The 13,942-nt window shown below is 38.0% G+C and overlaps 1 protein-coding gene across 3 annotated transcripts in view; it reads right to left on the bottom strand.

The window, feature by feature from the left end:
- lmln (leishmanolysin-like (metallopeptidase M8 family)) overlaps positions 1-13,942 on the bottom strand; it is a 31,242-nt gene that overhangs the window by 2,038 nt on the left and 15,262 nt on the right. For all 3 annotated transcript variants that reach the window (XM_057853495.1, XM_057853493.1, XM_057853494.1), the window contains exons 9-15: positions 11,541-11,658; positions 10,408-10,515; positions 10,153-10,340; positions 5,932-6,064; positions 5,185-5,344; positions 3,370-3,500; positions 179-389 (exon numbers count right to left, since the gene is read on the bottom strand). In XM_057853495.1, coding sequence (XP_057709478.1) covers positions 179-389; positions 3,370-3,500; positions 5,185-5,344; positions 5,932-6,064; positions 10,153-10,340; positions 10,408-10,515; positions 11,541-11,658 — 1,049 coding nt within the window. The remainder of the gene's footprint in view (positions 1-178; positions 390-3,369; positions 3,501-5,184; positions 5,345-5,931; positions 6,065-10,152; positions 10,341-10,407; positions 10,516-11,540; positions 11,659-13,942) is intronic.

The following is a 13,942-nucleotide window of genomic DNA, read 5'->3' as shown; positions in this document are numbered from 1 at the left end:
TTTAGTTTATTTTATTCCAGAAGTTGGTGCCTCGAGGGAAGTTTAGAAAAAATAAACTGTCTAAGCCACTATATTTCTGTAACGTTATCTTTTCAAAAGGATGTTATTCAGCACAGTTTAGAGCACCACCCACTATGTAAAGTACATTTTTGTTTAAATGTAGACGGAAAATACAGACCAATGGTCTTAATCCTGGAGGTATTCATTGTTGGGATCTCCTCGAAGACCGGACAGTCGTCACAGAAGTCGGTACAAGCAGGGCAGATCAGTACACCGTTATATACCCAGTCGTTGACAAGCACACTCACACTCAGGAGATGACCTTTATAGAGACAGAGGAAGGTGTGTCCCTGAATGTGCACTGTCAGGCCCTGAGCTGAACATAAGACCTGTGATAGACAAATGATGATTAAAAAATATTTAAATACAGGAAATCAACTTGAAACACTAACACAGATTTTTAATTTTTCCTTGAATGCAATTCAGTGGATAAAATCATAGTTAGAATTCAGGAAACAGTGTTCGCATTAACAGTGTCAAATCAACATTTCTAGATGTCCCTGTTGGCCTGCCTCAGCGGTCAATACTAGGCCCACTGTTATTTTCTATGTACTGTATATTGATGACTTGCCAACTTAATGTGTAAATGTTGAGTTTCAAATGTATGCTAATGATGCTGTCATCGTCACTAGTGCAAAACATATTCAAGACGCAGCCTCTGCTTTCACATTAGTGATGGTTCTATACAGTGGGGAAATAAGTATGTAATCAACCACCAATTGTGCAAGTTCTCCTACTTGAAAAGATTAGAGAGGCTTGTAATTGTCAACATGGGTAAACTTCAACCATGAGAGACAGAATGTGGGAAAAAAAAAAAGAAAATCACATTGTTTGATTTTTAAAGAATTTATTTCCAAATTAGAGTGGAAAATAAGTATTTGGTCACCTACAAACAAGCAAGATTTCTGGCTGTCAAAGAGGTCTAACTTCTTCTAACGAGGCTCCACTCGTAACCTGTATTAATGGTTTTAACTCATTATCGGAATAAAAGACACCTGTCCACAAGCTCAGTCAGTCCCACACTCCAAACTCCACTATGGTGTACTCACTTTTGTTGCCAGGGGTTTGGATATTAATGGCTATATTTTGAGGGGAAAATAAATTAACTCCATTATATAAGCTGCACACAGACTACTTTTCATTGTGTCAAAGTGTCATTTTGTCAGTGTTGTCCCATGAAAAGATATACAGTGGGGCAAATAAGTATTTAGTCAACCACCAATTGTTTAAGTTCTCCTACTTGAAAAGATTAGAGAGGCCTGTAATTGTCAACATGGGTAAACCTCAACAATGAGAGACAGAATGTGGAAAAAAAAAAAAAAAAAAAAAATCACATTGTTTGATTTTGAAGAATTTATTTCCATATTAGAATGGAAAATAAGTACTTTGTCACCTACAAACAAGCAAGATTTCTGGCTGTCAAAGAGGTCTAACTTCTTCTAACGAGGTCTAATGAGGTCTAACGAGGCTCCACTCGTTACCTGTATAAATGGCACCTGTCTAACTCATTATCGGTATAAAAGACACCTATCCACAATCTCAGTCAGTCACACTCCAAACTCCACCATGGTCAAGACCAAAGAGCTGTCGAAGGACACCAGAGACAAAATTGTAGACCTGCACCAGGCTGGGAAGACTGAATCTGCAAAAGGTAAAACGCTTGGTGTAAAGAAATCAACTGTGGGAGCAATTATTAGAAAATGGAAGACATACAAGACCACTGATAATCTCCCTTGATCTGGGGCTCCATGCAAGATCTCACCATGTGGCGTCAAAATGATAACAAGAACAGTGAGCAAAAATCCCAGAACCACACGGGGGGACCTAGTGAATGACCTAGAGAGAGCTGGGACCACAGTAACAAAGGCTACTATCAGTAACACAATGTGCCGCCAGGGTCTCAAATCCTGCACTGCCAGACGTGTCCCTCTGCTGAAGCCAGTACACATCCAGGCCCGTCTGCGGTTCGCTAGAGAGCATTTGGATGATCCAGAAGAGGTCTAGGACAATATGTTATGGTTAGATGAAACCAAATTAGAACTTTTTGTTAGAAACACAGGTTCTCGTGTTTGGAGGAGAAAGAATACTGAATTGCATCCGATGAACACCAAACCCACTGTGAAGCATGGGGGTAGAAACATCATGCTATGGGGCTGTTTTTCAGCAAAGGGAGCAGGACGACTGATCTGTGTAAAGGAAAGAATGAATGGGCCATGTATCGAGAGATTTTGAGTGAAAATCTCCTTCCATCAGCAGGGGCATTGAAGATGAGACGTGGCTAGGTCTTTCAGCATGACAATGATCCCAAACACTCAGCCAGGGCAACAAAGGAGTGGCTTTGTAAAAAGCATTTCAAGGTCCTGGAGTGGCCTAACCAGTCTCCAGATCTCAACCCCATAGAAAATCTGTGGAGGGAGTTGAAAGTCCGTGTTGCCCAACGACAGCCCCAAAACATCACTGCTCTAGAGGAGATCTGCATGGAGGAATGGGCCAAAATACCAGCAACAGTGTGTGAAAAGCTTGTGAAGAGTTACAGAAAACGTTTTGCCTCCGTTATTGCCAACAAAGGATACATAACAAAGTATTGAGATGAACTTTTGGTATTGACCAAATACTTATTTTCCACGATGATTTGCAAATAAATTCTTTAAAAATCAAACAATGTGATTTTCTGTTTTTTTTTCCCACATTCTATCTCTAAATACTTACTACTAAATACTATATACTAAATACTTATTTGCCCCACTGTACATGAATGGCTTTACAAATGTTACCTACAACTAAACAACTTGAACAGTTTGTATGATGTTCACAAAGCGACCTTTGGACATCAAACATTCAGCTGTATTTTTGGGAGGACAGAAACTACAAATTTTCTCTAAAATTAAAGTTCCTTGGGGTGACATTTGATTCCACATTGTCTTTTAAGAGCCACATTAAAAGAATATGTAATACAGTGAAATTTAACCTGAACAATTTAAAACAAATACGTCCTTCCATAACACTTGGGGCTGCTAGAATATTTTTGCATTCAATGATTTTATCACACATTGAATGTTGCATTACATGTTGGGAACTGGGAGGTGTAAATACATGCAATACCATAGAATGGCTTTATTAAAAATGTTAAAGGTGTTTGCCAGAAAACCAATGTCATTCCATGTTTGTAACATTTTTAAAAAGTTCAATTTATTGAGCCTTGAAAATTTGCTGCGTACACATTTCTGTAAATTCATTTATGTCTCGTGTGAAGTGATTTAATAACTGTCCACCAGAGGTGAGATAGGTCATAGTGATTATTGATAGTACCTTGTAGCATCCAGAGCCCCAGTCAGGATAAGTTATCTTCTTGGTGCACTGCTCCATTACAAAAGCTGACTTCTGGTACAAACAGATTGAGTTTGGCCCATAATACTCTGCTGCATAATTCCTCCACCATTCTGAATATGATGACAGAGATAACAAACCAGATTAAATAGATTGGGTTGACATGTAGACTACAGTGCTGGCCAAAAGTACTGGCACCCCTGCATTCTGTCAGATAATGCTTAATTTTGCAATTACAAATGCTTTGGTAGTAATATCTTCATTTATTTTGCTTGCAATGAAAAAACACAAAAAAAATGTTAAAAAAAAAAAAAAAATCATGATCATTTTACACAAAACTCCAAAAATGGGCTGGACAAAAGTATTGGCACCCTTTGAGAAATCATGTGATCCTTCTCTAATTTGTATATTTAACAGCGCCTGTTACTTACCTGTGGCACATAGCAGGTGGTGGCAATAACTAAGTCACACTTGCAGCCAGTTAAAATGGATTAAAGTTGACTCAACCTCTGTCCTGCGCCCTTGTGTGTACCACATTGAGCATGGTGAAAAGAAAGAAAGAAAAAATAACTGTCTGAGGAATTGAGAAGCAAAATTGTGAGGAAGCATGGGCAATCTCAAGGCTACAAGTCCATCTCCAAAGACCTGAATGTTCCTGTGTCTACAGTGCGCAGTGTCATCAATAATTGTAAAGCCCATGACACTGTGGCTAACCTTCCTAGATGTGGACGGAAAATAAAATTGACGAGAGATTTCAACGAAAGATTGTGCGGATGGTAGATAAAGAACCTCGACTAACAGTTCAAGCTGTCCTGCAGTCCGAGGGTACAACCTGAATTATCCGTCAGCGTCTGAACGAAAAGGGTCTCTATGGTAGGATACCCAGGAAGACCCCACTTTTGAACCAAATACATAAAAAAGCCAGGCTGGAGTTTGCCAAAACTTCCCAGAGAAAGCCCAAACTGTTTTGGAAGAAGGTTCTCTGGTCAGATAAGACAAAAGTAGAGCTTTTTGGGAAAAGGCATAAACATAAAGTATACATGGAAAAAAACGAGGCCTTCCAAGAAAAGAACACTGTCCCCATAGTCAACATGGCGGAGGTTCCCTGATGTTTTGGGGTTGCTATGCTGACTCTGGCACTGGATTGCTTGACTGTGTGCATGGCATTATGAAGTCTAAAGACTACCAAAAAATTTTGCAGCATAATGTAGGGCCCAGTGTGAGAAAGCTGAGTCTCCCTCAGAGGTCATTGGTCTTCCAGCTGGTCAATAACCCAAAACACACTTCAAAAAACACTACAAAATGGTTTGACAGAAAGCACTGGAGACTTATAAAGTGGCCAGCAATGAGTCCAGACCTGAACCCCATAGAACACATGTGGAGAGGTATGAAAATGGCAGTTTGGAGAACGCACCCTTTAAATCTCAGAGACCTGGAGCAGTTGGCCGTAGAAGAATGGTTTAAAATTCCAGCAGAGCATTGTCAGAAACTCACTGATGGATACCAGAAGCGGTTATTCACAGTTATTTTGTCTAAAGGTTGTGCTCCAAAGTATTAGGCTGAGGGTGCCAATACTTTTGTCTGGCCCATTTTTGGCGTTTTGTGTAAAATGATAATGAATGTTTTTTTTCATTCTCTTTTGTGTTGTTTCATTGCAAGCAAAATAAATGGAGAAATTACTACCAAAGCATTTGTAATTGCAATCATTTTCTGGGAGAAATTGAGCATTATCCGACAGAACTGCAGGGGTGCCAATACTTTTGGCCAGCAGTATAAGTGTGACAGTATTAAAGTTACCTGGTTGATTCTCTGACACTCTGCAGTTTGAATTTCTCTGATACTCTCCACTCACGTGCCAACTAAAATCCTGACTAAAAGGACAGAAGTCAGCAATCTCTACTGCGCCACCAAAAAATGGCAGCTGGTCAGCAGACACATCTGGAATCTGTTCAAAATACTGTCATAGGCACATATATGACAATTAAGATAGACATCCGATTTACTAATAAAATTAGTTTTTTTTTTTTTTTTTAAATTTGCAAAATACATTGATATTGACATAGTAAAAGGACAAGATACGGTTCTGTAGGAATACTTTGGTCATTTGACAGAAAATCGTTCATGGGCTTGTTTTCTAAAACATAACACAAACAAGCCTTACTGCACGTCCATTTCACTGTTACGTAACGCAGCTGATAACATTTGCATATACTGTATGTAGACATGCGATATAGCGAAATAAAATAAATAAAATACTGATACCGCGTGGGAAAAAATGTGATAAGATCTATTTTAGATCTGGATTTCAATCATAAAGAAACCAATTATTTTAAAAACTACATTCTTAAAGAGGCACGAAAGTTCATTCATTCAATAATCTTCCGAGCCGCTGATCCCAGATAACTGGGCAGTAGGCAGGTTACACCCGAAACCAATTGCCATCCAATCATCAGGCTGGTTGTCAGAGGATAATTGATAAGTACTGCCCTAAATAATCAATCAAGAAATTAGGGCTCTGTGATCGTAAAATGGCTTAATATGTACCTGATACTCCAGTGGCAACTCATGTGGGTATTTCTGCAAGTTGCAGACAGCCACCGCAAGTTGGTCCTGTCTGCACATTAGCTGCAAAGGAGAGGCTCGCACTGTGTCACAGTAAGGCATGCCAGCATGCTTTCTGAAACAACAAACAGCCCACTTTTGTTAAAAATGACATGTATTGAACACTATTCTTCAATCAACCTGATTGATATGTTTTGGTGTGGAAATGAACCAAAAACACGTTAGCGACATGTGCGTCGCCAGGCATATTTCACTAGAGCATGTGCCCCCGTATAAATTTCAGCGGCAAAATAAATAAATAGTTTACTTTGGAGTTTTAAGTCTACATAGCATAATCTACAGAATGCGCCTGTTTAATATCATGATATGGTCATATGACTGTATTCATTCCATATACACAATCTGCACATGGCTCCTTAATATGGTAATTTATGCACTTTGGCTGTGATGGGCATATGAGTTGATACGTCCGCGAAGCACTTTTGGGAGATATGCTGCGTTGACCTGTATCGGGAGATCTGAGTTTATTCATTATCTATTTATTTTTATTTATTTATTTATTTTCCCTTCAGGCGTGACAAATCCAAACAAACATACAGCATTTATATGTGTTTACAATTAATTCAACCCGAAAAGAAAAGGGCTGATGGGTGAAGCCGAAGCTTATTGAAACCCGTCCCCACTCCCAGTATACCATATAGGACGCAGAAAATATCGAGTATCAATTTTTGACATTCAGATGTCGTAATGATTACAAGTTTTTTTTTTTTTTATAATAACCATCCCCTCTGATTGTTCATTTTCCCAATAGTCTATAGTCGATCGTGGCAATGTGCTCGTTATGTTGATTAGATCCAGTAGACTAGTTCATAATTCAGTAATTAGTTTATTCAGTTGATTCGATAGGGAATAGCTGAGGACCGATGGTAGGCCGTGTCCGCCACCCTCCTTTTGTTGACTTAATCCTCGTCGCAGTTTTTGTTCCTTGCTGACTCCCGACGAACATTCATCTCAAGGTTGCGCAGCTTCGTAGTAGGTTGCATCGCCATTTCGGTTGTGGACTCATGGCCTGGGGGACTGGCGTCGCTAGGTCTTTCAGAAGGACCGTCCCAGCAATCACTGTCCCACCTGGCACAATCAGAAGCTGCCATCAGCGCACCAAAAGGAAACATCCTTGGTATCGTTCCTCTTCGAGTGTGGTCAGACACAGCGGCCGCCATCTACCCCAGCTATCCTCCACAATAGAGTTCCCACGTTGGAAAATCGTTCTGATGTGTTGTTAAGTCGTAATATGGGATAAAAACATGGTTTCTACGAAGAAGGGCAGCCTATTTTAATGCACCAACGATACATCACAAGTTGAGTGTCTGTTTGGTGCTTTTTATGGACAACATGTAAGAGAAAATCTTTTTTTTTCTCGATTACTCCAACAACATGTGAATGCAGCATCAATATTTGGCGTGTGCCAAACTGCCAATCATACAGTCGACGGTGCAAATTACATCTTCCCACCTGCTTAACAGGTAAGTGCCAGATAAATTGCCAATCCTTTTTGTTCGTTTTTACCTCTGTGTTGATGTTTGTTTAGTCGCCTATTTCCATGAATTGTGAATTTAAATGGTTCAAGTAGACTCTTACCGAATCAGGCAGTTAACTGCGGTAAACTACTCTGGTCGCACATTGAAGTAGCAGATTAGCTGTCATCTTTTAGCTAATTGGCTATGAATGCATGGATAATTAAATGCGATTTGAGTGAGAACTCTCACTCAAGAGCTTTGTCTAATATTGTGTTGACATTATATGTGGTATTTGAACTGTATCAATTCTGATGCTATTCATTGTTATTTGTTTGTATGACCAAAATGAATAGAATCAATTTGTATGAATTTATTGCCTATCTTTGGGATATAATATAACCTCTAACAATATTGTATGTGTGCTCATCATAATTTCCAGCTGTTTTACAAGTATTTTATTTGTTACTGCAATCCCTGTAATCTGCAAAAAAAAGTTTTTTTTTAAATTTCTATTTGACTCAAACAGCATTACTCTTGTAGATGGATATTAGAAAGTTACTTTAATGAGAGCTCGGTAATGTCCCAGTTTTGATTTTGAATACGAATGGCTGAAAAACAAACAAACAAACAAACAAAAAACGTTTTTTCCATAAACTTGTATTTTGGTTTGATTATATATAGTTTAAGGCGCTATTTCTGACTTTTTATGATAGATAGGTGCTAAAAAAAAATAAAAAATTGATCGCTCGCCAATGCCCTGCTGTGCCCCAGTATTGCATTAAGTCTAGTGACGCCCCTGATTAGGGAACTCTGACAAATAGCATAATTAATAAAGGCAAAGGCTTTGTTAATATAAAAATCTTGTAAGAAATTAGTTACAGAGGGGAAACTTTGGTGTGTAAACCTAATTATCAATAATAATCATAAATTTAGTGTTACTTTATGGTTTTTATAACCATTACGGGAAAGCAATTCCTTTATCAATACACTCACATGTTCAGTTTCGATGTTAAGTAAGTAAAGAAAGATTCTTGTGAATTTTTCAGGTAGAGCTTAAAAATCCACATCAAATAACAATCTGTGCTTGTGTTTTATATGCAGGTAGAAAACGCACAGACACAGCACCGCCTGGCCTTAAACTTGAAAGAAAATAAGCAGTTGAGTGTTAAGACACCATGGTGGCCATGTATTTATGTATTTGTGAAAGTACTGTACATGTTAACGGAGACTAAGGCGTGGTACGATAAAATTATTCAATCAGCCCAGTACAGCCAGTAAGTAATGAGTCGTCTCATAAGAAGAAATAAATTTAAGTGAAGGTTTGATGTACATGCGGAAAAAATATTTTTCCTTTGTATCCACGTTACAAAAACAGCGACATCAAACTTGTTCATGGCAGACTTTCAATTCAAATTGATGTGCAATCCTGGTAGAATGGCATCCAAGGTTATAAAGGTTATCAATTAGGGCTGAACAATAATTGGAAAAATCTGACATTGCGACTTTTCGGAGGTATACGATAGATAGAAAGATATATAGATATCGCGATATTAAAACTAGAAGAATTTGGATAGTTACTGTGGTTGACTTACCATGACCACATTGTACTTATATACAGGCACTCCCCAGGTTACGACGTTAATTTGGGAATCCTTGTCATTTGTTAGGAATCAGCCCAAATTTTTGCAAGTGAATTAAATTTGATCTGTAAATGAACTTGGCCTGAAAACACTAAACCTTTGCAGTAAATTGTTTTTGGGTCAAGATTGACCCATTTTCAAGTTTGGGTATGTCAAAAGTACCATTGATTTTTGCATACGAAATTTTTAAAACGGGTCATTTCTGACCCCATCACTATATGGGAGTTAATGATGAAGATTGCGGTATATAAAAGGCAGAGGTGGGTAGTAACGCTTTACATTTACTTCAGTAACTTTTTGAGAAAAATGCACTTTTTACTTTTACCTGAGTAGATTCATGAAGAAATGCTACTCTTACTCCGCTACTTTAGGCTACACTAGAGTCGTTACATTTTTCCTCTTTATTCTACAAATTGATTTTATTTTTGTCAGAGATGCCAACACTTGCCCCACCAGTTTCACAAATAAGATAATCGCAACAATAATCACATGACTCCATTACACTAATCAGACTCAAGCTTGTCGTTCTTCTGTCATGCCAGCATGTACAATCACTTCGTCTTTGAAGCACCGCAAAAAATTAAATATTTGCTGTATGTGCTTGGGAAAAATATATTTATTTATTTATTTATTTTTAAATCAAACATTGTAAGCAGTTTCTCACAATGTTACCCATTACTTTAATATTCTTTTCATTTTCAGCAAATACTTTTTTACTTGTACTTGAGTAATTTTTTGAGTTGACTTGAGTAATATTATTTTGAAGTAACTACTCTTGAGTACAATTTTTTGTTACTCTACCCAGCTCTGATAAAAGGCTGCTGTTTTTATGAAGCCAAAAAAATAAGACATGAAAAATAGCAGGTCCTGCGATAGAACTATTGCGAATGCGCACATTGCGATGGCGATGTTCAACGATATATTGTGCAGGCCTATTATCAATATAATGAAAAAAACACTTTAGTGCCAATTCAACAATATTATGTTACAATAACAAAAACTTCATCCCACAAAATGACAAACACAGAATTGTTAGTATTAATGACCTCTGTCTCTGTCTGTCCATCCAGAACTTGCAGCTCTTCATGACAAAATCACAGCCAAGTCCACGGCCCCAGTTCAGTGTCTCGGCCAGGCTATAGTTAGCTCGGTACCACCCGGTGTCCTCCATGATGGCCAGCGTCATTCGGGAAAACACCCTATTTTGTGTGTGTGAGCCTGTCATGGCTTCATTCTGATAAAGGTAAGACATAATATAGTAAATATAACTTTTATTTACACCCCAAATTAAGTACCTTTACCTCTAAAAGTCTCTTTTCCCAGTGATTGAGTTCAGTCCCAGGACCCCCTTGGTTCTCCAGCTCCATTCCTTCTAAGATTGGACACTTGAAATGATTTCTTACCTCCTCCTGGCCGCAAAAGAAGATAACAAATTAAAATAGAACTTTTAAGAAAAGAAAAATATGACGAAACTGGTTTTAGACTCATGTCAAATTAGGCCAAACAGCAAATTTTGTGGCTATCCAGAAATATAAAAAAATAAGCATTTGTCTTAAGACCACTCAACATTGTTGAGAAATTAATATAACACATACAATATATAAAAATATACATTAGAAATAACACAAAAAACCTCTTAGTCAGGGATTAACAAATATAAATAAAAAATAAAATTTAGCCTTCCTTCAGGTAATACACTACTGCTTTTGTCCACAAGCACAGCCAAACTCAACAAAAAAATGAAATCTCCTTTGGGCTGCTTTAAAACCACATAAATAAAATAAAAATGAAAATCGGGGAGAAAGGGATGAACCTCGGTTCACTACATTTCTCAGAGTTTAATTAACGTTAACAGTAGAAAATATATATACAGAAGGACACTTCTTTCTAAGCAGCTTCCTACTCAAGTTTTGCAGATTAGCAAATTCATAAAGTTTAATGTTATGCTAACGGTGATACAGGTCGGACTTTCAGCAGCAAATTTAGTGGTGTGTTCCCAGCCTCCACAATATTGACGTCTTTTTACATTAAATACAGTGGCTGCAGCTGGTCGAGAAGAAAAACCTTCTAATATCCCTCCTCTTCGAAGGAGGTGGAGGAGGCGGCATGGAGCTGGGGTCGAGAGTGTGAGTGTGTGTGTGTGTCATCAGCCAATCAAATGTGGATTTGAAGTGAAAAAAATGGACTGGCACACTCAGCAGTAAAAAGGGGTAAATGTAAGTGAACATAATGAAAATAATTCACTTAATAATGGTAGGGTCAATTATATCCTTACAACATATGAGGAGACAATCTAAATTACAAATTGCAAATTGCAAATAAGGTTACCTTAAAAATTGGTGGGGACAATTTCAGCATCCTGAAAAGTTGGTAGTGTTATGTCTCTACCGTCCCTATGCAAACCTACGCCCTTGGATACAAGACAACTTCTTACCACAACCCGCGGAGTCACAACGACATGAACTTCATGTCGCACCATCTGTCCTCCTCTAATGTCCCATAGTCTGTTGACACGCTTGATCACTGCCTCACTCCACTGATACAGACCCTGGCTGGTACAGAAGCACACATAAATAATTTATAGAGATTTTATTAATTTTGTTCAATTCACAGATCATCAATCAGTCAGTTCATTCAGGAAAAATACTGTACTCTTCTTTCGTTTTAAAATTCAGTTGGTCAGCATAACGATACAATTATTTTTGTTTCATTTTTATTTGTGTGAACATCAGTTCAGTAGAAGTTATTAATTTATATTCACTAATATAAAGTTTTTTAAAAGCTGTTGCCTAAAATGGAATGATAATTTAATATTCCCCATGGAGGATATGTAAATTTGTTTTAGTTAAGGTCCCTGATCAAGCCCCTCAAATTTTATTTATACTACTGTTTTCTTTTTTTTTAATGTTATGTTGAACATTATATCAAATAATATGTAGAAAGAAAAAGAAGAAGGGGGAGTGATGCTGTGACTGGTAATGTCACATTCTGTGTTGTATCAATTCCAAAAATCTGTTTCCATTGCACTTTTTCGATATATTTGAATATAGAAACACCCTCATCTAAGCTAAGTTTTTTTTTTTTTTTTTTTTTTTTTTTAATTCAGGTGTTATTTAATTTGAAATTTTGGTTTTGCAAACTACTTTGTGCTTCGGAGAAAAGTGAGATGGAGTCGAGAAAATGAGGAGTGGGAGAAACGAATTTCTTCTTCTGAAAGGGTATTATAATACTAAGGGGCTGTGAGATTTCAATAGAACTGTTATGTAGCAAGATAACAAATATTAATAAAATTAACAACAACAAAAAAATCACATTCATGAGCAATTATCGAAAATAGATCGAAAATTACGAACATTTCCGAAAGTATTCCGGAAACAGCCGAATGGGGCAGAGACGTCACAACAAGGAAACAAAAGGTGGAGGCAGGTGCCATTGTTGTTTATCGACGAGAGAGTTGCGTTCATGTTTTATCAAAAAATCGCTAAAAGGGTTCAAACCTGTCATGCTTTGTGGTGTACAAATAGCCATTTGTCGCAATGTAGTACCCATGAGTTCCCGTACGCGAGAAAAAGAGCTGGACTACGCAGACAATGAGTAAAGTTCATCCGTGCTAAGAGGGCTAATTTTGCAGACCCAGCCTCCGGCACGGTTTTTCTGTGGTGCACATTTTACACCTGAAAGCTATTCGAACTGTGGATAAATGAAATCAGGTTTTGCTAAGAAATTGCTGCTGAAAGCAGATGCGGTGCCCACCATACACGCGCGGCCACCTAAATGTCCCGAGATATCAAGAAAGAGGACGATGACTGGCTCTGATGAGACCACCCCAGGCTAACAAAGGAGCGGAGCAGCCAAGCTCGAAATGGCCAGAGTGAGTACTCTTTTATAATGAAAAAAATATCACGCATTGGATATAGGACTGGACACATGTATAAATTATCGCTCGTAAAATATATAGAACAAATCCTCTAATCCCATTCATATTTGTGTCTGTTGGCAGAGCGAAAACCTATGATAGCACAATAAATGTAAATTATTCCATACATTATTTTGCGGTCACGGTGTATCAGCTTCAGAAAAAGAAATGCAAAACAAACCATTCGGTGTTTCCCACACGATCTGTTGCCGGTGTTTCATCAGTGTGATTACTCCCCTCAATGATCCTTTCATTAGGCTGCATTGGCTTTCGTTTGGGCTCAAATTGATAACCCAAAACGCCAAAGAAAGGTTCATAACCAGGGGTGCACATAATTTTTTTGCCCAGGTACTCAGAGGAGGACCTGGAGACGTGACTTGGTCCTCATTGAGCTTGAGAGCCGACCCGCCTGATGCGATAAATTTATGACAAGCTTTACTTAGAGCCAATTAACTTTAATTAATTATATTAACAATTAATGCTTGATTAACATCAACTGGCACAACAAAATTGCCATTACTTTGAAGTGAAATGTAAAGAAATAAAAACCACCAATTCAAAATAAAGGGCATTATGCGGCTCCCACATTAACTCCAAGCCTTTTTAAAAGTGGGATGTCCTCCTCATAAGACCTCATTGAACGTGCATGTTTAGCTTTGGAAAATGCGAGCAAAAACACGTTTGTCAGTACATGTCGCTGTTCATTACCTTTATTCCGCCACTTGTCCATAGGGCGAGTGGGGTCCTGTTTGACATTGATAGTTTGCTTAATTGCCACATGCGCTGTTTTTTTCGTGCTTTTCAAAGTTTGGATGGCTGAAATTCTTTGACCCTACATAAAATGCGCTGCTCTTATCGGTGACATTGGGATTGTAACGGCACATTTTGTACCGCATTTCTGTGCGAGCCTCATTTGCTTC

Source organism: Corythoichthys intestinalis, chromosome 12 (genome assembly GCF_030265065.1).
Source record: "Corythoichthys intestinalis isolate RoL2023-P3 chromosome 12, ASM3026506v1, whole genome shotgun sequence".
Lineage (NCBI taxonomy): Eukaryota > Metazoa > Chordata > Actinopteri > Syngnathiformes > Syngnathidae > Corythoichthys > Corythoichthys intestinalis.
Note: the sequence above shows the minus strand (reverse complement) of the source record. Positions and strands in the feature narration are given on the sequence as shown.